The sequence below is a fragment of the Dermochelys coriacea genome, chromosome 2 (assembly GCF_009764565.3).
Source record: "Dermochelys coriacea isolate rDerCor1 chromosome 2, rDerCor1.pri.v4, whole genome shotgun sequence".
In the NCBI taxonomy this organism is placed as follows: Eukaryota; Metazoa; Chordata; order Testudines; family Dermochelyidae; genus Dermochelys; species Dermochelys coriacea.
Genome location: NC_050069.1, coordinates 12,891,655 through 12,916,480, shown reverse-complemented (window position 1 = coordinate 12,916,480; position 24,826 = coordinate 12,891,655). Strand labels below are relative to the sequence as shown.

The following is a 24,826-nucleotide window of genomic DNA, read 5'->3' as shown; positions in this document are numbered from 1 at the left end:
TCAGTGGGAGCTGTGATCGGCTGAACCTGCAGACGCTGCAGGTAAACAAACCGTCCCGGCCTGCCAGAGGCTTTCCCTGATGGGCCGCATGCCAAAGGTTGCCAATTCCCGATTTAGGATTTAGTGGATTATCAGGCTAGACTAGTCTATGGTATTATAAACTGACCCTAACAAAGTTATCAAAAAAATTGTACGCTGCTATTACACAATACCATGTGGTGTTTGACAGTTAATCAGTAGCAAGATGAGTATCAGCAGAGTATTTAAGTTATTTATTGCCTGTGGCAATACTGCCATTTGTGACACAACAAAACAAACTATGAATTGTCTAGTCAACAGAACTGCAGGAGAGTATTCTTGTTTAGAACTGTGTCAGGACTCTAAATCAAATTCAAAACTAATGAGATGCCAGGGAAACAATCATCCAGTGTTGGAACAGATATTTAGGGAAAACATATCTAGTAATTAATGCTTCTGTGACAAAATTCATCTCACTAATTGCAGTTCTTGCAAAGGAGAACATGAGCATATCCAATTTCCAGTGCTGCCTTAAAATAAATGTTCTCATAAACTAAATACAGTCTACTAACCTCCTGCCTGTTTGTTTTGTCTGCATCGATAATTAATGATTTCCTCCTAAGCTCATTATCTTGAATCTTGTAGGTTATTTAGAAGTGGAAAAACACCATCCCAAGTGTAAGGCCTAGACACAACACACACAGAGTCCTCCTATTTCACTCGTCTGTGTTTCCATTCCTCAATATCACTTTAGTGCCTTTCGAAATGACATAGATTCACAGTTTTCCTTGTAAGGCAAATTTTTTCTAGACAGCTCACACTGCAGATCTGTTACAGTCTCCATATGGTTCTCTGTTTCAGGGAGGAAAGAGGATATGGCGGCTAAAAGCACAGCAGCAGGAGCCAAGAGACCTGGGCTCAGTTCCTAGTGGTGCCGTGCACTTGCTCTGTGACCAGCGGCAAGCTGCTGGCTTTGCTGTGCTCTAGTTTCCCATACTATAAAATGAGGGTGATGCTGCCTCACCACGCATGCTAAATAACAGTAGATGGAGGTGCTGTAAGGCTTAACTCTTTCATGTTTGTAAAGTGCACTGAGAGCCTTTGGCGAACGTGCAAAATACGATCATCATTAATGTTACTTTGCATGCTTTCTGCATTCCGAGAATGGCTGCTGACATCAACAGAAACTTGAACAGGGAGAGAACACAGGTTGTTCAGTTGCAACCTATCTTTGGATAAAAGATCTGCACTGCAACCCAAATTGGAATATTTTGCTCTAAAGTTTCCCAGTACTGTTAATAGAACAGATGAATGCTTTTGACTGGACACTGAAACCCTTGCTCTGTTTCTGGATGTGGCCCTGCTCTGCATTGCACAGGCAACCGATTACCTTTCCCGAGGGCATTTCGTTATCATACGAGCAAATAAATCAAAATATACTACACAAAGGAAAACTGTTTGATGCTTTAGTTGAAACCAGCAGTACCAACTCCCTTAAACAGACCACAGTATCCTCTTGAACATTTAACATGAACATCATCAGGCTGGCTGTTTTCTTTTTGTTCTGCATAATTTTGCACATCATACAATAGATGGATATATCAGACCTTTGTACTTGCCATTTAACGTGCTGTTTTTAATTATCTCCTTTCCGAAGGTCTGATCCTTGGACCACTGATGCCAATGGAGAGTTTGCTACTAACTTCAGTGGCAATAAAATCAGGCCAGCAACAGCTGCCTTCCAATGAGGAAAAGTACTAATGATTTGAGTGGGAGCTGGTGCAGGATAGCCATGCTAAATCTTGCACCCTTCACAAAACTCCCAATGGGCCTTTTTCTGAAGATGTGTAGGTTTTGGCCCTAAGCCTTTGAAATGTACAATTCCTGATATTTGCTCTGCAAGGGCTAACTTTCAGTGACTTTAATGGGACTGCAGGGGATGTAAAGGAGGACAGAACCTGGACCTGTATTACCTGGTTTCTTTCAGACATTAGGAAGTCCAGCTTTCCACCAGGGAGTCCCAGTTCTATAAAAGTCTTTACTAGTCGCAGGTCTGCGCTGTTCCCTACAAAAAGAAACAGCACTTGATAAGAGATTTCATTTCACAACAGGGTAAATACTACAGATTCTGTTCAGTATGTTCTTTTCAAATCTCAACACTTCCCCTGGAGTTGTCGCAGGGATTGCAGCTGTGACTGATGGTGCACTGCGTTATGATAAGCCCTGACACAGCCATGCAGGGGAGCAGCAGTGAGATAGGAATGCCCACAAACTTTGCAGCTGCTTGAGGGCTCCCTAGATCTTAGCTGCAGGTGCTGCAGATGTTCCCCGGGATGTGAAGGGATGGGAACTGGCAGGGAATAGGAATCCCGATACCTCTGCCACTTTACCCACTATTGGCTGGCCGGCGGAGATGGGGGAATAAGCTGCCCTTTTAAGAACGACAGCAAATAACTCCCTTTCATTCCCAAGCCAAACAGGGGAGACCTAGAACACATTGTGACTCCAAGGGGTGAGGCTGAGGCACAGTAGTCTGCCAGTGTATCCCCTGGGGTGCTGTGCCTGTACCCCGTGACTTACACACAATCCAGCCTTCCTGTGTCTTTGTTTGCTGCATATGTTATAGAGTGAACAATACTCACCTTCCCCAGAGCCAGCCACCTTCTCTCCTTCAGTGACGGCATTTCAACCAAGTTTTCTTTTTGCTGGATGATATTTTGCTAAATGATCGGACGGTTGTGAAATGCGAAGGAAGGGGCTGACCATTTTACTGGGCAGAAAAGGTTGGATTTAGGGTGCAAAAATCTGTCAAAATTCTTCATTTTGTAACAAAAGCATTTGTGGAGTAAATGTAGAATTTCTGCTCAGATCCTTTCCAGCAGCATTATACAGAACAACATACTATGGGCCAGATCCTTGGCTGGTGTAAGTGACACCCATGGACTGTGCTGAGTTACACCAGCAGAGGATCTTGATTTCTGTATTTTTAATATGAATAAACTCCATGAGGCAATTCTGTACAGCTTATCTCTCAGGCCTTACCATCCAGTCCATGGACACAGACAACCAGGTGAATTCCATCTTCCAAATTTTCTTCCTCTTCCTCTGGTGGAAAATATGGGATATCAGAAGCTAGTACAGATAAGTCACTGTACAGAAATCCTTCAATCTTCAGTTCTTTTTTAAACTTTTCTTTGGCCTGATAAAAACTGGAGAATACACTAATTAATCACATGGAGAACTGGGTGTTCAACAATAAAACCTTTAAACTAGGAATGAGCACTTGCGATAAATTCCCTTTTCAGCTTTGAAGGTGAAGGCCTGTATACTTTGTCCTATAAGTTAGGGTGACTAAGGGAGGTTGGGGTGGGCAGGTAGATAGCCTGTGATCCAAAAGGGAGTGAGCTACCTCTTGTGAGAGAGATCCTCCCAGTAGTATCTCACCTGCTAGAGTCCAAAGCGGGTTTGCTGCTAAAAATCTTCTGGTCACCCTAACAGGGAGATACAAGGCTATGTAGCTGTATCGTAGAAAACGTGGTGTCCAGATCTACCCAGCAGGGCTAATTAGACAGACATTAACAAACAAATCTGAGCTAAATAGACGATGGGTCTCCTCCTCCTACCCACTCAGATAGTTGCACAAATGGATGCAAATTTGTATCCCATGAAAAGGAATAGTAGCTTTGACCCAGACACAAACCAGCTAAGAGCAGTTCAGTGCCCCTCCAGCTAGATTAACATTTCCTAGCTCTGGGGCCTACAGTTTGGCTCCTAAGTCCACACTGAACAGCCTCTGGCTCAGCATCTCTAAGAATCAGGCCACACATGGAAGCGCCTAAGGTGATTTTTCACAGTCATGCCGGGAAACATTAGCTTCAGTCTTGGGGCAAGACTGTGACCATCCTATTCACTGGGGAGCACTTACTCACACAAGTAATCCTATTGGATTCAGTGGGGCTGTTCAGAAACTTTTGCTTGCCAAAAAGTTAGGAAGGGGGGTCACAATCTAAGACTTACGCTATGGGATTTAAGGCCCTGGATTCAGCAACACACTTAAACACTGCTTGGCTGAACAGAGAAGGAATTAAGCTTGTGCTTAACTTTAAGCACAAACTTAAGTGCTTTGTTGAATCTGGGCCTCAAAGCCTGACAACCATGGTTCATCTGGAGAAGGAGAAGGCAGAAGAGACAGCTATAAAGCCAGAGAGTACAGTACAATACATGAGAGTAAACCCAGCCACTAGGTGGCTCCAAAATTAAACAGAGGGTTAGAGGAGCTTGATGAACGACCTAAACAAATCTAGGAATCCGAACACAGACCTTTTAAGAGTCTAGCCCAGGGACTGGCAACCTTTCAGAAGTGGCGTGCCGAGTCTTCATTTATTCAGTCTAATTTATGGTTTCGCGTGCCAGTCATACATTTTACCGGTTTTAGAAGGTCTCTTTCTCTAAGTCTATAATATATAACTAAACTATTGTTGTATGTCAAGTAAATAAGGTTTTGAAAATATTTAAGAAGCTTCATTTAAAATGAAATTAAAATGCAGAGCCCCCCGGACCGGTGGCCAGGCAGTATGAGTGCCACTGAAAATCAGCTCTCGGGCCACCTTTGGCACACGTGCCATAGGTTGCCTATGCCTGGTCTAGCCCTTACTCGCCTCAATGTTTTAAGATAACTCCCAGCACAGCACAGGACACAAAACGTAATGGAAACCTCTGTGATGGGTAGGTTTGCGTATTGTGCTGTCAGCTAGGCTATCCATGCAAAATATCCCCAAGTAAGGGGAAAGGAAAGATGGGCTAAGGCAGAAGACTGTGATTCAGGGATCTGAGTTCCCAGCAGTGCTACAGACTCCCTGCACGACCCTGGGCAAGTCGCTTAGCCTCTCTATGCCTCAATTCCTCATCTGTACAGTGAGGGTTATGTTACAGTCCATTTCCCATCCTTTGTCTGTCTGGATTAGTTAGACTCTAAACTCCTCAGTGTGGGGATTGGCTCTTAATGTGCACTGGCACAGCACCTAGAACAGTGGGGACCTGACCTCAACTGGGGTCTCTAGGTGTGACTGCAGCTCTAATAAAGAAAGCCATTAGACAATCTTACCTAAGCATCCTTTCATTGGCCTCTTCCTCCATATCATCTGCAGTGCAGGGGACAATGCCGAAGGAGCCTAAAGGCTGGCGTGTAATAGGGAAAGCAGCCTGCTTTGAAGAGAAGCCAGCCACCACAGGAGTCTCTTTAAGCACCGAAGAAAAGGGAAGACACGTGGCTGTGCAAGAAACAGACAGGTTAACCACCTCAACGGCCTTTCGGCTCTCCAGTGCCAACCCCTCTGTGGCAACAGAATGAAAGCCAGTGCTGCCATTAGCCACGAGCCGATGCTCCACGCCATCTGATTCCTGAGGATATTCGGCACAATAAGATCCTGCAGCAGAATCCACCAGCGCAGATGTGTCGTCGAGTTCAATTTCTTGTAAGCCCTGCATTTCTTCACATGACATCAGGGTTTCACTGGCGACAGGGCTACCACACTCTCCTCTCGTTGAACCAAATTCAGTCGATGTCTCTGATGAGGCTGGAACAGCGTAGCAAAAATCTGGTACCTCGCTCAGGCCATGTGAGAAATTCTCAAAGTCTGGTATGGTAACACTGGAATAAAAGTCTTGACGTATTTTCAGCCCCTCAGGTACAGGTTTAAGTGCATCTTTCAGATCCTCGCTACATGCACCGCACTGCACGCTACTGGGGTCCGAGTATGTGGTGACACTCCGTGTTTCCAAGCTGCACTCTTCATTTCTCTGCACTGCCTGGCATTCAGAGGTATCACATCTGTACTGCTTTAGATTTACAGGTTGTCCTGCATATTTCAACCTACAAACTCTTTCTGCAAAACCTTCCTTGTCTTCGACTTCTTCTGGTAGCTCAGCGCTGCTGTTACTTTGTTTGTGCGCAGTGCTAGGATGCTCTCCTGTGGCGATGTCTGGTTCTGATCGCTCACTTTCCCCGGCAGTCTGACAGTCCGAAAAGTTCCCTGTTATTGCTATGCTTCTGCACGTCACTTCCATGTAGCTTTGCAAGGACCCTTCTGCAACTTCCAAGATTGCTTTATTGCATTTGGAAAGATCTACAGTGTCTGTGGGCTCCTCCGGGCTGCTGATCTGCGGCGCAGAAACGGATTTGGTCAGCTTTGTAAGTTCTACTTCCCTCTCTTCTTCCTCAAACGGCAATGAGCTAATTGATGTCAGCGACGCTTGGATCCCACTGGGCAAGCTTGTATTGCTTTCGGTTTGCCCACCCTCTAGAGAGTTTCTGTGTATGGTGTGCCTCCGTACCAGCTGCTGCAGCATTTCACGGTCACTAGGCAGCTCCAAAGCCCGGCTACGCGCATCGGACCAAGCCACTGAACTGGGTTCACTTTCAATGCCCGAGTCGGATATTATTGACGAAGATCTCTTTATGACCCCTGACATCAGGGTAAACTCTTCGCATTCCTCGGCTCTTTGCTCCTTCACAAATGACCTCACCTCCAGGGCATCTTTTGCTGTCTGGGTTAATAAACCAAAAGTACTGATTGGTAACGCTTTCAAAGCTGGTAACAGAGCCTTGTTGTCTTGATCCACTGGTTTTTCAAGACAGTTTAGTTCATTTAATGCAAGTTCATCCGAAGTGAGAATATTTTCATAATTAGCAGTTTTAGCTGCTTTACTTAACTCAGTGCTGTCTAAGAGACCACTAGTTCCACTGTCACCCAAAGCATTAATGATTAATATGGGTTCACTTTCATGAGAATCCTTATTGCTGGGTTCCATATCCACGCATGTAACACCTATAGCAAGTCTGTCGTCTTTTAATGAAACATCCACTGATGTTTGGAAATCTTCGGCTTTGTGTTTTAAAAGGCCTGGTCCCAAGCCAGAAATAATTTCCTTAGTTGAAACTGATGTATTTTCATGGGATACATCTGTTTTCCTTTGGACTTCCTTGTTGACTGTATATGCCTGAGATGAGGAGTGTTGGGTCAAAGCTTTAGCCATATAAGCATCAGCTGCAATATCGCTGTAGATACAGGAGGCATTCCCATTTATTTTATCTGTATGTATTAACAGAGTATCTTTCCTGAAATCTCCCTTTGCTAATGTAATGTCATCATTTGATGCAAGAGCCTCCTTGTTGTTTATTAAGTCCATTTGTGTACCGTTCATCTCAGGAACCTCAAAAGCTGGGAAAACATCCACACTTTGACCTGAAAGAAAAAAAAATAATGGCCTATACAAGGAATCAAAATGTTTGTAGGTGATTATACACACGCACACCCTCCTACATGCATACACCACACATATACATGCCTGATCAACATTCTTTAAGCTGCATTCACTTTTAACTGTTATCCTCACTACATGGTTAAATTAAAATCACTTAGAGCTGTGAGCGCTAAGTACCTCTAAAAATCAGGCAACTTAGATGTCTTAAAACTAGTGGATGCTCTTGTAAATTCAGCCCTATATTCTTATTACAGCGTGACCACTTGCAACACGGATAGTTTTTTAAAAAATATTCCTGTTAAATACTTGGTAAAAAGTTGAGGAAAACTGAGAATTACAGATATCTTTTTGTAAAATAAAACCACAGATCTTAGTACCTTAGTACTTAGTAAAAAAGTGTTAGTGTCAATAAATAGCTTCCTTTATAACCTCTCAACATTTCATGTTCTGGTAAGCCAGAGATGAAATATTTTATAGAGGATTTTCCCACCACTAGATGTCACTCTAATAATGAAAACCACCACCTCATTTCCACTTAATGGCTGAAATGAAAACTCCAGGGCGGTTTGTTTCAGATTTTACCTCAAATTCTTGGAATTAACCTGTTAATCTTAAAAAACAACAAAAACACCTCATAGAAAGAAAATGTCTAAGTAACAGGAAGTGTATATGGGAAGTAACAGGACGTGTTGTTTCAACAGATTGAAACAACAGGGGACATTAGGTACCATAAGCAGAATCATTCACACCATGCTGAAACATGACCAGAAAACACGCCCCTAACTCGGGTGAGAAGTTACACAGGATCTTTATTGACCAAAAGTCGTAGGGAAAACCTTGGTTTTAGGCCTCATTTTAAAGACGGAACCTGGAGCAGCCATAGAGCCCTCTAACACCACACTGGAGGACTGGTTCAGGACTGTCTAAGGCTATGTGAACCTACCGACCTGCCCACACCACTTCTTGCAATCCCCTGGGAGCAGTCCTGCCCCCGCATTGCCTGCAAGATGGGCTGAGGGCACAGCCTGAGGGGCATGACTCACTTTTGTAAGGGAAGTCCACATATCTGTCTTCAAAAATCACCGGGATTGTGTTCCCATCCCCGTCAATGTCCAGGCATTCGGCTGGGAGAGGGGGCATGCTGGTGAGGTACTCGGAAATCCGAACGTCAGTAGAAATCTGGCTGTGACTTTGGATCCTGAGAGCAAGACATGGAGGGAATCAAGTGTGGGATGAGTTACTGTGCAGCCTCGCCATCATTCACCTCATCTAGTCAGCAAAACAGATTGAGTCTGACCAAAGCACTGGCCAGTGCTTTGAAATACAGGTGCCTAAAATTCGGTGCCTAAGTCCATATTTAGGCACTAAGCAAATGGGCTAGTATTCAGAAGTGCTGAGCAACCACATCCACGGGAGGGGAGAGTGCTGTGGAGCAAACAGGAGGGCGGTGTTCGGCACCTGGCAGGACTGGACTGAGACATGCTGAACAGGATAAAACATTAGTATTCTACACTGCATTATTTATATTGCACCTGTCTGCTGAGCTGAGTGGATTTGCAAGGAGCCTTTTCTTGTGGTGCCTCCAAACCTTTGCAGCCCTTTGTGTGCTTCTTACTGCTGCAGTGTCTTCTCCCACCTAGAAACTCCTGGAGAGCAAGCCACCCCAAAAGGGATGGAGGTAACCGGGGAAAAGGCAGGGTCATGCTCCCCCTTGGATATACAGAGAGAAGGGTACACACTGTGTCATCACAAGGGATGCTTCCCGTGTATGCCCTATAACAGCAGAGAGGATTATGCCTCCCTGCCTTCTAGAGCAGTGGTTCTCAAAGCTTGTCCGCCACTTGTTCAGGGAAACCCCTGGCGGGCTGGACCGGTTTGTTTACCTGCCACGTCCGCAGGTTTGGCCGATCGCGGCTCCCATTGGCCACAGTTTGCAGCTCCAGGCCTATGGGGGCTGCGGGAAGGGCCGTCAGCATGTCCTTTGGCCCATGCCACTTCCCGCAGCCACCATTGGCCTGGAGCGGCGAACCGCGGGCAGTGGGAGCTGCAATCGGCCAAACCTGCAGACGCGGCAGGTAAATAAACCAGTCTGGCCTGCCAGGGGCTTTCCCTGAACAAGCGGCGGACCGGCTTTGAGAACCACTGTTCTAGAGCTTCCTCTGGGTTGTAGGGCCCTGTACCAGTTCCCTGTCAGATCTGTAGCTAAGTGATGAAACTGAGCCCATTATGGGCCTGGTTTACTGAGGTGCTTATCACCCATAACTCTCATTGACCTCAGTTGGAATTGTGGACACTCAACGCTCCTAAAAATCAGGTCGAATCACCTCCATGTTATGGAATTAGAGTCCCCACATAGCTTCTCATAGGAATCACTAGAGAAATTGATCTGACTCCATTTGTTCAGAACTGGGTGCCTACTCAGCTTCTCCTAGAAACGATGGCTTCACAAAAGGTGCTCTGTCTCCTCGGAGCTCACGACCCAAGGAGGGCGCCTTCTTTTCAAGGTGTGCAGTCTGCCTTCCTATATATTATGTCACCTACTGGGCTGAGTGGGATGCGATGCCATGCACTCCCTTCCAGTAACTGGGGTGAAGACCTGGCCCAGAAATGGCTAGTGACTATTATACTCTTCCTGCTCCAGAGCTGAATGACATGACAACTGCCAGGGAAAATGGAGAACTAGCAAAATACAACCAATTTATTGTCCGTGTACTGGTTTTATTCCTGGCTTGTCCCATATGGAAACTACCAGAGAGCTGGGGTGGAGAATAAGAAGCAACTGAGACAAAATGTCTCAGGGGTTTTCTGTATAAAGATTTGGGGTGTGGCAAGCTAGGGTGTTAATCTACAGCACACTAACCTGCCACACACTGAGTGGCACTAGGAAGACCCTGCTGCACAGCACAGTCTCTTCCTTCCCCACATAACTTAATGATTGCTTCATGCCCAGAATCATGGAAATGGATCTCCCTACTATCCTCTCTAATATAACTGTGGATGTTCTCATTATCCATATAAATACCTAACTCTTGTTGAAATCATATAAAATGTTGAGCCTTGGTTAGATCTTGTGGCAGTGAGTTCCACATATTAGTGAGGCATGGTGAACAAAAGTATTTCATTTTTTCAGTTATAAATGTGGTGGCTTTTCAGTTTTGCTGAATGTCCCCTTGCCAAAATTCTCCCCAGTCAAGTGGGAAAACATGTTTCAAATGCAAGATTATTTTATTTGGATCTTTCTTTAGCTAGTCTATGTATTCTAACAAATAGAGATGAAGACAACACAAGCTTTTAAGAGATGGCATTAGTTGGCAGCACTATGGGATGGGTTCCACAGAACAGAGATGGTGAAGAAGTGCACATATTTCAGATTTCCTTCGGGGAAACACAGTTAATCACCATGTAATAACTGGAAACAACAAACTTTGTGCATGTCAGAGGGAAAAAAATGGATCATGCTAACTCAAACAACAGGCTTGTAAACATATTACTCAATTCTCACGCTAATGCAGGAGATCTCTGTATCCCAGACAAGTGCCCTCTCATGCCTGACATTTCACCCTCAACTTTACTTTGGCTGTTTCACAATTATTTGGGTCCAACTGTTCAACCATAAATCCTGGTTTGCCAGAAGCTGGGAATGGGCAACAGAGGGTTGAACACTTGATGATTACCTGTTCTGTTCATTCCCTCTCGGGCACCTGGCACTGGCCAGTGTCAGAAGACAGGATATGGGGCTAGATGGACCTTTGGGCTGACCCAGTATGGCCTTTCTTATGTTCTCCCTCCAGGTGCTGATATAGCAGGAAGCTATAGTCTATATTTGGGGCTCCATATGAGAGAATGAGCTGAAGGGTCACATCTGGGGCCGCTCTGGCCATGTATCCTTCACTAGTGAGCACTACCCACTTTCGTAGGCTGGGCAGGCCCTATACAACCATCCACCCAAGCACTACTGACATTGTGGCTGCCTTGCGCTGTTCCTCTTTACAATGCGGTAGACTATGCACTACATTGGACCCCATGTCTCCAGTTACAGCTTTGAAGCAGGCATCCTTATATGGAATCCTCACCTATGCCGCTGCACGCTGGCAAATCTGTGGCACTATCCCTAAACCATTTCTGAAGGACATGTCTCCAGTCTGATAAATTCCAGCAATGGGGGCTTCACAGTCCCCCTGGCCAACCTGTCTCACTGCAGAACTCTTCTAAGACCACAACATTTTCACTAATCTTTAATCTAAGTTGTTCCTGCTGTACAATAACATTAGCCCAGAGCATCTGCTTTTTGACTCAGTTGCTTAATGAAAATAATTGCCCCCTGCTCCATCGCTAACATCCCTGATCATGTTTGCGAGCAAGTATTTCCTCCTCTCAGCCTGGTTTTCTGCAGAATAAGCCTGGCCCTCCCTTAACATTTCCCCAGACAGTGCCTAGTTTCCTCATCTTTTAGTATTTTTGTTGCTTTCTGCTAAACTTGCCTCTAAATGAGCTAAGAAGTGTAATCCTGCCTGCAGTCAACTCCATGCAACCCAGCTGAAGGCAGCAGGGTTTGTTCAGGTGTAACCGAGGGCAGAATTTGGCTCTAAGTATTTTTAAAATCATGGGTGGGGGTCCCAATTCTATTCCCCAGTTGGGGCTAAGCAGAAGCGTCAAGCAGAGGGAAGTAATTACCTTGCTTGTTATCCACAACACACTTCTTTGAATACAGCCCAGTACCAGATTTATTTTCTCTGACAGCCTTCCATTGCTAATTCTCCTGCAATTCATCATCCACTCTGAGCCCCACTATTACCAGCACCCACCCGGCATTCTGCCCATTCTGAGCTGTCAGCTCCAGCGCTCATGTTCAAGGCTTTGTGTTAACCACTGATGGATGCTTCACGGCACCATCCTGTCTGCCTTCCCGGATCCTCCCAGCTCTACCATGGCTGCACCCAAGAGAGTTTCACCCACTTGGGGAGAGTGGGGAGGAGAAAAGAGTTTTTAGGACCATTTGGCACTTGCTGCCACCTCATTGTGGGATTTCAGCCACAGTCTCCATCATGCTTTAGACCACAAGCCTTAAAAAAACCCACCTGCCTATCACAGGTGTGTGAAGATTACAACTCTCTGGGGCCTGATCTGGATCATGCATTGTGTAATTTTTTACCATGACTTCAATGGATTTACACTGCAGTGAGGTTAAAATAGACCCAATGCCTTCTGTATGGAGTACAAATGCCCACTGAAGATCAAGGAGGAAAGGCATGGATTTGCACCAGAAAGGATAACGTGGCGGCATGGGGTCTGGAACACAAGGAGTTTTAAGAGACCACTTGCTTGCAGGGCCCAAGTGCCAGGGATGGGAGGTGAAAGGAATTACTTACAGGCTTTCCTGAAAGGTCAGCATAGCTAGCTTTTGGTGCTCAGCATAAAAGAATGCTTCTGAGAATCTTCTTACCTGGGTATGAAACACAAAGATCACACGTTAAAGCTTTTTAAAGACACCGAGAGCATGGAAGCCTGCTCCAGCTGCTTTGCACCACTCTGGTGACACAAGGAAGCTAGGCACCCTGGTTGCTCCACCAATTCAACTGGGTTTCTGCTTTGTTTTTCTCGGTGAATATGGCCTGAGATGTTCAAAGCCTCTTAGGATTGAAGACACGGCCCTTGGAAATATTTTGGAATCTGTTCCAATGTACCTGCTGTGTCTTTGTTTAGAAGCAGTGCATCCGTGGAATTTAACAGTTCTCTCTGCGGCTTTAAAACTAGGGTCGCTAATTCCCTTCCCCGGCAGCTGACATGGCAATAGCGCAGTTATTAAATGAGGAAAGCCAATAATCAATGGTATCTTCTGCACAAAGATATACAGTAACTCCCATTCTTACACATGAACATAGAGGGGAAGAAACCCTACGTTATCAGAAACATATACATGCATGGCATGATATCTGCAAATTAAAGTTTTCCAAATTTTTGCATGGACATTAGAGAGAACAATAAAGCAATGGACAAATGATTGCAAAATAGCTGCAGGTTTGAAATGATTTGCAGAGCACTTACTATGAAAAAATACACTCCTAAAGAACTTGGTACTACTATCTGCTCAGAAATAGGCTTTGAATTTCTATGCACTCCAACAAGATACATAATCAAATCAATTAATCTGTTAAGACTCTAGTCCTTACGTTACTACTGTTATTTGTAAAATACAGCATTGTAGAATGGCAGCAGAAAGCATACAAACAAAGTTACAACATCTCCCTAAACCTCCAAGCTGTGTTCTGACAAATGGCCTTTCTAAAATAATAGATAAACATAGCTTGAAAAAGGCTGTTTAACAATAATAATACCTTACGTCTGAGGCTCTCAAACTGCTTCATGTAGCCAGGCAAGCAAGACCGCACACATTTTAAAGAAAACTGAGCAAGTACAAGTCAAGTAACATGCCAAAGAACCCCAGTTCCTTGCTCTAGCCATTAGACCACGTTGTTTTTTTAGCTTAGGTGCTATGTTGAAGGTACCTTCTACTTCCTATACATTTCCCTCTGAAGGAGTTAGATAATAAAGAAAGTCCTGATCCGAAGCACTGCATTTGAGCACGTGCTTCCCTAAGCAGACACGTCGTCCCACTGACATCAATGTTAAAGTTAAGCACATGCTTACGTGGGGTTTAGTGTGTTCAGCATAATCAGATAGGCAGCAGCCAAATGGTCATATGCACGCGTGTGCATGTCTATGAGAATGTGTGTGTGATACTAAGGAGCAGGAAAATCCTGGCTGCTTATGTATAACGAGATAACAAAAGGAACAAAATTATATTTCCAGTGGCAGCTGTGTTAAGGGAGCTACGAAGGATAGATTTTTCAAGTATTTGACCCTGTGATGGTTCTGTTTTTTCAGAGGAATTTACATGTTTTGTGACAATCCAGGTGCCATGGGAAATCAAATCTTTACCACAACTGACTAATTTGGTATTTCGATATTTAAAATGTACTCATTTTTCTGTATAGTACCAGTGTTCTATAAAGGCCAGGTCTTCTTTTCCATTGTGGCTGAGGGTTTTCCAAATTTCAGGCCCACAATATCCAGGATCTACTCAAAAGCCAGGACACTGATAAGGCAGCAAAGGATGGTCAGAGGTACAGTCCTGAAATGCAGCTCTTATATAGGACAGTAGCCTGTTTGTAATCCATGTCACTAAGGCCTCAAATTAAAATCCACACCAAAGCCCTGACCCAGCAAGCTAAATAGGAGGACCTCTGTGCTCACACAGAGCCCTGCTGAAGTCTAAGCTCTGGTCTACACTGGGGGGGGTGGGTTTGGATCCATTTAAGTTAAGCAACTTCCGCTACGCGAATAACGTAGCTGAAGTCGACATACTTAGATCGACTTACCGTGGTGTCTTCACCACAGTGAGTCGACTGTTGCTGCTCCCCCGTCGACTCTGCCTGCGCCTCTCACGGCGGTGGAGTACCGGAGTCGACAGGAGAGCACTCAGGGGTCGATTTATCGCATCTAAACTAGTCGCGATAAATCGATCCCTGCTGGACCGATGGCTGCCCGCCGATCCGGCGGGTAGTGAAGACATACCCTAAGAGACATGGATCTTCCCAGGCAGAACTTATAGCATTGGGGCTAAAATATGGAGCTAATTTAGTTTGCAAACTGCTCAAAGAAAGGACCTTTCTTTTGTACTTGTCTGAGAAGTGCCTATAACAATTCTGGTGCTATTGTAACAACAACTTATTAATGATTATTATTAACAGGCCCCACCAAGGAATGCAGTTTGTACCAAGAGTCTATGAGGTTGTTGAAACAAAATTATAAAAGCAGACCCTGGTTTCCCTGTTTCATCATCTCTTGCAGATTGTGCAGATCTTCCTGGATCTCTCAGAGCCATGCATTCCAGACTCCAACATGCCTTCCTCTTGGCATAATGGTATCCAGCTGGAAAACCTGGCTACCACGCAAGGTGAGGACAAGACAAGTTACAAGGTCACCACTTGCTCCTATTTGTTTAACTAACCGCTAGGATTTGATAGTTGAAGGAATTATTTCAAAACTGCTATTTGATAGGCATAAAATTCCCTCCTGTGCAGTGAGCCAACACAATGATTTAGGCATCACTTAAGTGGTAGGTAAGCTTTGAACTGCTTCTCTGTGTGGGGGTTAATTTCACACAGTGACTTTAATTAAGGCACACCCTGGATGCATCTTTGATCTCTTCCTATCAGGTCGGTATCGCCATTGCTGAATGAATTGCTTAGCATTACCCTTAGCGTGTGATGCTCCTGAGTAAGATAGGCTGTGACTTCTGGATGGAGTGTCACTGTCTCCAGGAACTGGGTCCATAGTGCCAAAAGGTGGGAGCAAAGCCAGGCTACGTCCTTGCTTATCTGCTCTGCTATCTTCTCTGGATTGTTCAACATCTGGAGTGGGGGAAAGATGTTTGGAGGTTAGATCAGTGGAATTAATTAGGACATTAAATTAAGTCCCCTTAAAAAAAAGAAAAAAAAAAGAATGATCCTTGACTCAGAACTGGGCTGATGCTGTTTTCCTATCAATTATTTTATCCCAGATCAGGCAGTTACTATAGAATTATTTTAGCACATGTATTTTAGCACAAATTAAGATGGAAATATAAGGGAAGAGTGGGGAGTGAGCACAATCCAGCCTTGGCCAATATTTTTCATTGCAGGTAAAAAGTAAATGAATGCAGCCAATTGGCTGTTGGTTCCAATATATCCACTAGATGGTGCTCCTTACTCTGGGATATGAAATGATGCTCCCTCTTCTGTAGACTTGGTGATGACTTTTGATTAGAGCCACATCTCTTTCACACGCTAGCTTGGTGACTTTTTTTATTAAGTCTAATGCCCAGTAAGGTAAGAAAAAACATTCCAAAATTCCTTCACACAACAAAAAAAAAATAGGGGTCACTTAATGAAATTCATAGGCAGCAGTTAAAAACAAACCAAAGAAAGTACTTCTTCACACAATGCACAGTCAGCCAGTGGAACTCACTGCCGGGGGATGTTGTGAAAGCCAAAAGTATAACTGGATTAAAAAAAGAATTAGATAAGTTGATGGAGGATAGATCCATCAATGGTTATTAGCCACGATGGTCAGAGATGGAGCCCCATGCTCGAGGTGTCCCTAAATCTCCAACTGCCAGAAGCATTGGGCACTGGCCACTGTCAGAAACAGAATACTGAGCGAGATGGACCTTGGCTTTAGCCAACATGGCCATTCTCATGTTCTTCAGTGTATTTTCTCCTTTCTCTACTACACTTGAACAAGAGTGAGAAACAGATACAAGGCTATAGAGTTCTCTTTTATAATTCTACTGGTATTTATGCACTCCAACCTCTATAGCATATAGTAGCAGTAGAATCCACAGACAGTAATTATGCTTTATGGTAAATGTGTTAGTACAGCCCTACTACAATGGGGCCCTAAGTAATACAAATTAATAACAACAATAATAATAATAACACAAGTTATCCCTTAAAAAAACTAAAGAAAACAAGCCAACAAAAGGTCTCTTTTCTAGCTACAGTCCCTTTTCACCATAGCGCCACAATGAATCCTAAGTTCCTGCTTGATTTTTACCCTGTCCTTACGCAGTCAAACTCCCAAGGCTAGGAGCACGGAAATCTAAATCACGATTAAAAGTAATCCTTGTGTTCATACGTGTGTGTGTAACTGTGGGTATCCTAATTGTACTTACACTGCCCTCACTGCTGTATTCCTGATTCTGCAATCTGTGCAGTGTGGGCAACCTCCCATTCCAATTCAAATAGGGAAATCAAAGGGGCTTATGGGGTGGAGGCGTCTGCCTGCCTGGTGCTCTTTGCAGGATCAGGGCCTTATTTTGTATAACTGGTCCGCCTTGCTTAGAAGAAGAAATAACTTGCCCTGTCAGCAATGCTGTTTACTTTTAATTTTAAACATTAGCAACTAAGTTATTGCATAAATTGTAAACGAAGGCCTGGAGAGCAAGCTTCAAAGCAGAAGCTGCATTAATACCCAGGGTTATTAAATAGCATGATGGTTATTTTTCCAGCTCATTGACTCTTAACCTTTTCAGCAGGCTTGAGATAACTGGAAAGGTTAATGTCAAGCTCTAATTGTGATGTTCTTGTTGTATAATAACAGTGGGTCATACAAAATGAGAAGCGTCTGAGAAATCCTGAGAGGTAGCCATTCCAGTTTGTTTTAGGTACTCAGCACTTCTCAGGATTCAGCCCATGGGTAGGGCTGAGAAGGACCCTTGAATTCCAAGTCCCCCCCAATTTATCTGAATTCTGCAATATTCCTTCATTCGGGACTTCCAGAGGAGCCCAGAAAAGTCTGGAATCCACTGTATTATTGCCCAACATTAACAAAATCAGGAGTCATTGCCAAAATCATACCATTGCCTTAAAAATCAGAAGATTTTTTAAAATAACAATAACTGTTGGGGTTCTTTTATTTGGCTTCTAGTTTATGAACCTTCAGGGTGCTCTTGGGTCATATTTTAAAACTTTCCTCTGAAACCAGGAGGGTTAGCCTCCCATAACAGATCATTACATCTCACTCAGTTACCCCTTCCTTGAGCCCAATAACTTGTGTTTGGCTAAAGCACAGCTTCCAGAAATGCATCGGGTCTTGATCTGACATCAAGAGATGGATAATCTACTACTTCCCTTGATAGTTTGTTCCAAAGGTTAATCACCCTCACAATAAAAAAATAAAATAGTATGCCTTACTGCGAATTGGAATTTGTCTGGTTTTGGCTTCCACCCATTGGTTCCTGTTAGGCCTTTCTCCACAACATTAAAGAGCTCTTTAGTACCCAGCATTTTCTCCCCAGGAAGGAATTTATACACTGTAATCAAAGTCAGGCCTCAATCTTCTTGTTGAGAAACTAAACAGATTGAGTGTTATGTCTCTCACTAGAAGGCATTTTTTTCCAGCTCTTGATAATGTTTGTGGCTCTTTCCTACACCGTCTCTCATTTTTCAACATCCTTTCCAAAATGTGGACACCAGAACTGCATCAGTAGTCCAGTATTGGTCTCACCAATGCTGTATTCAGAGAGGTAAAATCACCTCCTTACACCAACTCACTGCTTCCCTATTTATACGACTGTTTAACTTTAGGCACCCATGTTTGACCATTTGGTCCTATATACCTTGCACTCAATCAGCAGTAGCATATATTATAACCTAGGAGTCGGTAGCAACCAGCCCCATGCTCAGTCCATTTAACTAAGCTGATCTCTGGGGCTGTTCCTAGGGATGGAGGTGTCAGCCCTTGTTAAAACAGTCCAGTCAGTAATTTGATGGCAATGAAGGAGGCCCCAGATGCATTTGCAGTCATAGTACAAGGGAAACGTTTGTTTGACTGGTTGCTGACACTGAACTCGCTTTCCCCAAGTCAGTTGGCTCAGTGAGTTTGGAAACTGTGTGAACGTATTCATTCTGCTAAAGAAAATACCTGCAGCTCTGTACAAAGTTGAGATAGCGTATCTTCCACAGCTAGTTCCGCTGGGGATACAAAAAGAAAAACCAAGTTTGAGAAGAGCAGAAGTGACACATTAACTCATTCAACCCTCTGTGCTCCACCCTCCCTGGCAAGAGTCTCCTTGGCTCTGCACCCAAGATCTCTGCTCAAAAGCCCCTCTCTTTCCTTAATGGTCAAATCCTGCTCATTTTACTCCAGCACCTACCCTCGGTGAAGTTCAATGGGACACTTGCCTCAAATAAGCTTGCAGGATTTGGCTCTTCCTACATGGGACTCCCAGTGATGTAAGCAGCAGCTTGACCCAGAAAGGGAGCATGCATGCTACAAAAGGCCCTACCACTTTTCCAACAAGCAGCTGTGTTAGGGCTAGTGCTGGAGCACCCCAAACTTCCATTGTGGTCAGATTATTGGCAGTGTTTAGCACTGCACCAAAGGCACCCAGCACCTTGCAGGATTATGGCCTTTACTTACTTTATAATGCAAGGTAACACAGTAACAAAATGCAAGCTGCTAAGTGGCCTGGCAAAAGCCTTCCAGGGCAGCAAATGCTTCAGCCAATTGCCCTATACTTTGTTTCTTCCCCAATATCTGAGCAATGAGGCAAGCCAGGCTTGTAAATCTTTATGCAGCTCTGCGTCTGAAATCTGTCAGCTCTTTGGGGCAGGGACTGTACCTTCCTCTGTGTTTGGAAAGCCTCTGGTACCTATTGGGCCCTGCCACAGTGTCAGTAATAAATCCTGTATTTGGAACATGTGCATTCGTTTCCTTTTCTGCATCTATGCTCAGTGGTCCCAACCAAAATGTTTGGTTTGGGGCCTTAGTGTAGACCTAGCTTTTATAGCTTGCAACTGTCAAGTTAGATGGCCCCAGGGAAATCCCATGCTGCAGTTATGCCCCACCAAGGGTGCCCCACCAAGTGTAGAGACATTCTGCAAAACTTCATAAAAACGGGAGATCTGAAACAAAACCTCAGGAACTTTGGCGTGCGGAATTTGCAGGGAGGAGCCATCACTAATAATGAGTATATAGCACATGGCCACAAGGGAAGACTATACAAAAACACCTCCTATTTAAATGTGCAGAGTAACCAGGAAGGGACAAATTGACACAAGGGTGTCTAACTACAATTTTGCCTATTCATAGGCAAAACCACTGGGGGCATGAACACACATATCCACACCCCATCTTTTAATGTTCTGGTTCATGCTTCAGTCCGGACACAAGCATTTGCACTCTTGGTTTCTCAGGCTCGCTCCAGATCTAAAATGTAGGCTGACATAGCTACGCTGGTCTGGGGAGTGAAAAATCCACCCCTTAACCAATGTTGCTATGCTGACCTAGCCCTCAGTGTAGACACAGATAAATCAATGGAAGAACACTCCTATTGACATAGCTACCATCAGCTGGAGAGGTGTTGTTCCTATGCCAATGGAAAAACCCCTTCCTTCAGTGGAGGCTGTGTCTACACTAGGGCGCTGTGCTGGCATAGCTATGGCAATGTAGCTGGTATAGTCCTTGTAGTATATACCCTTAACATGGAAACTGGATCATTACATTTTGTATGTATAGACCATGGGCCTAATCAATGCCCACTGAAGTCAATGAAAAGACTCTCAGTGACTGTAACAGGCTTTTGATCAGGCCCCCAAAGTCCTGAACCTGCAATCAGATATTTTAGACTTGTAAATGAGAATGGAGGATTTCATTCATAAGTGGCTAAACAATTATATTTGCATATACTGAATCTGCATGTATAGCAAGAGTGTGTGCAAATGAAATGCCTATTTATTCATCATAAACTGTCTGAAAATCTGGCCCATGGGACGCAGAAATGTAACTTGTATGTGTTTTGGGGTTTTTTTATATGTGTGATAGATGAAACACACAAGAAGCAATACCACCTTGCACCTTTCAACTTCCAAACCTGCCAACATGTGAATCAAATAACCTCTACATGTGCCCAATGACCAAAATGCATTACACCTGTGTTTTGTTGTCATGCTGTAATTGACAAGTTATAATAACTTTTAAGTACCAGATCTGTTTTTAAGGATGTTTTCTCACTGTGTGAATGAAATAAACCAGATTTTTTAATTGGATGCAGGTTATTTGACGGAGGGGAACATGCGGCCCATAACAATGAATGCAGCAGGACAGGGAGGTGGAACCAGCCCCAAAGTGGGATATGCAGCACAATGCTTTATAGCTGACTGCTCTGATAATACCTACAAAATCGATATGGAAGACATTCTCTCTCTTTTTTTAAGCCATTGGTCAATGGAATGGGGCATGTCTCTCCAATCAGCTCTGCAATCCTAATTTTGCCAGCTAATATCTTTTTAAAATATATACACATGAAAGTGCCAGCCATACTTCCTATATCCAAAGAAACAGGTTGGAAAACAGAGGCTGGCTTGGGGAGTTCTTCATTTCTAATTAACTTCTCGGTACCACTGCAAGCATGAGAGAGCACAAATTCATGAATGCAGGCCTGTAACCCTACAACAGTGCTAGGCCTTGAAGGTTTGGACCCAGTATCCTTACTAGTGCCTTATAAGGTCTACAAAGCCATTGTGGCTTCTGCTTTGGGGGAGAATCTATTAAACTGCTGAATTAGGGAGAAAAGCAGAATACGTTTTAAAGAGCATGTAGTAATTATGCTATTATCAAGGCGTCTGTGGTAAAAAGCAATACATTCTAAAGCAGAAATTGGAGACTATGTTCTAATAAAATTTACCCTAAATTGAGTTTCCCCCCCTTAATTTGAAAAATATTTGCTCATCGGGCTGTTGGTTCCTAAAGTTCTCCAATGCCAGATAGGAAGCTCAAGGCTTTGAAAGGCAACCAATTCCAGATATCATTCAAGGAAACTATTTTTGGACACTTATAATAACTTATTCCTTCTAAACACTAATGCGATTTTCAGCTAGTATAAACTGATTGCAGTAGAGCGATGTTGATTTACATCAGCTCTGGCTCATGATCTGGCCCTGGCTCATGATTACCCTAAAATAAACACCAAAAATAAAATCAGGGGAAAAAATCCTGTAAAATCCCACAACCAACTGAAAAAATTAGTTACTACAAGGTATGTTTAAAATGAGACCAGTTAACACTAAACGATGTAAAATGTCTGTTCTCTTACCTAACTTCAGTTGTGGCAAATCTGGATTCTCTTTCATTATGACTGTGTAGTACGCATGAAGCCCTCTGTATGCATTCAAGAGCAGCAGACACAGGTCCTTATGCCATTTGTATGCATGCTGCATGCAGTTTTCAGAAGGGACATAAAAGCTACCCTGGATAAGGAAACAGAAGAAAATAAATGCAAATTAGAATTTATGCTCTTCTTTTGTGCTGGAGGTTTTAAAAATGTGAGTGTGAGATGCCCCATAATCTTGCATCCTTTACTTCCATTTCATTCCATTTACTTTACATCCATTTCGATCTTTACTTCCACTCGTCGTTAGTGTACAAAGAACCACACACTTGGTACCACATAAGAGGATATTCAGAGCATGATTCGACTGGTCCTTTCCTTAGGCTTTAGCTCCTTTTCTACATCAGAAGCAGGAAGCCTGAGTGTGGGTCTGTCATATGAGGAAGCAATCAGACAGAAGAAAGTATGTTTAAACCCGAAGTCTCCAAAACCTTTTGTGAAAAAGGAATAGTATTTTACACCTACCTATAGATGTACATAGTAGAGCTTGAGCAGGCATTTGCGATATTGTAACAAAGTCAAAGGGATACCCTCCATTTAAAATCAGAATCTGACTACAAATTTGCTGCCTGCAATTGTTATGAGCACAGCCTAAGATTACTAGAACTGAAAGAAAAAAGATAAAAATGTTTCCCTGATTTTTTCAGTTTGTTTACTTTGTGCATTTGACAGCACTTTGTAGATAGTCAGTTTCACTGTTCGTCCTGTGTAGTGAGCTAAGCCCTGATCCTGCCTTTAGCTCTGGATTTGATTGCAGAATTGAGGACTGAAGAACTTTCCCCTGTTGTTTGTGTGGCTGTTTTACCCAGAACCACATGAGAGAAACAACACTTTAAAGAGGGAATTCAGGAGCAGGTACCCATTATTCAGATCAGCATTGTCCCTTTAAGTTAGAAGGACAGAGAGCCCCAAACCAAACCCCGGTATCCAAACTTTCTTGAACACTAGCGAAGTTCAGATACTGATTTGCACAGTGCAGCTGGGCCTTCCTCCTACAGTAAAGCGGCTGAACTACACACCACATCATAACTCTCCTGCACTGAATATGGGTAAGTAGAATGGCCCAGTGGTACCTTTTCAACTCCAGCGCTTGATACCGACACAGTGAGGGATTCAGATGTCAAGAAGCATCCCAATCCTGGCTCTATTTGCACATGTCACACACTGAATTTCCACACTGTGCAGATTACTATCCACTTGCTATATTGCCTGCTGACTGCAGAATGCAGTGGACACCACTGAACAGTCAACATTTCCCCGCCGGCACTACCTAGCAGTATCTGTGAAACGACAGCAGTTCTCTGTGCTTAGAATAGGGGAGGGTATCTCAGGACTTATCTTCCCACACATGGCCTGCAAGAGCATGAATTTGGTGGTGTATTTTCCCAGGAGTTAGGTGGGATTTTGTAATGGACACAGGGAAGCAGTTTGTCTTGATGGGTGGGAAGACACTAACATGGGGCTTCTCGCTCGGCTGACACACCACGGACTGAACCTAGGACCTCAAAGCTACACCCATAAGTCTCCACAGCTTGAGCTAAAGGGACAGGCCCCGTAGCTGGGGGCTGCAACAGATTCACACCCAGTGGGGATCAGACACAAAGGAGAATGCGTAACTTACACCGAGCAGTGAATTACAAGGGCATGGAGTAGAAAAATGGTCTTTTTGCAACCTCTCCTCCTCGGTGCACCCACACAGGGGCAGCCATGATATGGATCCCAGCCCTCCAACTGTCCCCTGGCAGGTGGATACCTGCATTTGCACAGACCCCCACTGATTTCAATGTGGCTTAATATGAGCATAGGGACTTGCCCTTGTGGAATCAGTCAGGGCCAGGGCTCTTGTCCAACACTTGTATTCCTTGTTGGCAAATTTTAGTCTCCATTAGACACCCTCCGGGGTGTCGCTGAGTTGTGCTTTAAATATTAGCTTTATATCCTGAAGGTTTGGAAGATCTGAGCACTCCACATTCACAATACAGTATCTGGGGACCATGAGGAGGTGGAAAGGGGGAATGAATAGAGAAAAGGTGCTGGAGGAGGATAAAAATGTGGAAGTGGCTTGCTAAACTTTTTAGAGTCAAAAATATACCACTGTCATGTTATATAGGCAAAACCATTCTGACAAATAAATGCTATATTAAATAACAGAAGCACATATTTGTGGTGTAATTACACATTGTATATTTGTGATATATTTTAGATCTTAGTTGCACAACAAGATGACATTTTAATGGGTCTGTTTGCAGCCTCTCTTGACGTAAAACATCGTGATAATACAAAAATAATAAGAACCAGGAAAATGAAACATCAAGTGGGATCACAAATGTGTGAGTTAAAGGCAGTGAAAATCTTTATCAATTAACTCTGTTTTAATTACATTCATGTTTGCATAGTTCTCAGATGTTGTTTTCTTTTAAAATCCTAACCTATTTTTCAAATTGATTTCATATGGATGGTTGGAGTCCCTGTGCCAGAGATCAGTTAACGCACCTTAGCTAAGCACAGGTTTTGTGAAAATGGTTCTTGCAGAGACTGATGTAGTGCGAACAATGGGGGAGGAGATGCTATTTATAAAAATGTTGCTTGCTGCACAATATATTGGGCAGAATCTAGAAGTCGCTGACAGTCCAGAGCAAGAGCCAGGAGACCTAGTGTAATACCAAACCAGAAAGGATTAAGCAATTAGCAAGCTAAATGACACAAATTTAACCTTTAAAAACATATTAGAAAAGTATATAAATTGTAATTCGGGCCATTCCTTATAAATAGCTAACAAAGCCATGTTAGATAGACTAGTGCTTTGAAATGTAGACTTGTATTGGTAGCGAA

General features: G+C 43.6%; 1 protein-coding gene across 1 annotated transcript in view; it reads right to left on the bottom strand.

Annotated features, from left to right (window-relative positions):
- Positions 1-24,826, bottom strand: part of FAM135B (family with sequence similarity 135 member B) — a 343,944-nt gene that overhangs the window by 14,508 nt on the left and 304,610 nt on the right. The window contains exons 8-15 of the mRNA XM_038390454.2: positions 21,920-22,073; positions 18,748-18,797; positions 15,540-15,695; positions 12,651-12,724; positions 8,325-8,479; positions 5,123-7,262; positions 3,061-3,227; positions 1,992-2,083 (exon numbers count right to left, since the gene is read on the bottom strand). Of these exons, the coding sequence (XP_038246382.1) occupies positions 1,992-2,083; positions 3,061-3,227; positions 5,123-7,262; positions 8,325-8,479; positions 12,651-12,724; positions 15,540-15,695; positions 18,748-18,797; positions 21,920-22,073 (2,988 nt within the window). The remainder of the gene's footprint in view (positions 1-1,991; positions 2,084-3,060; positions 3,228-5,122; positions 7,263-8,324; positions 8,480-12,650; positions 12,725-15,539; positions 15,696-18,747; positions 18,798-21,919; positions 22,074-24,826) is intronic.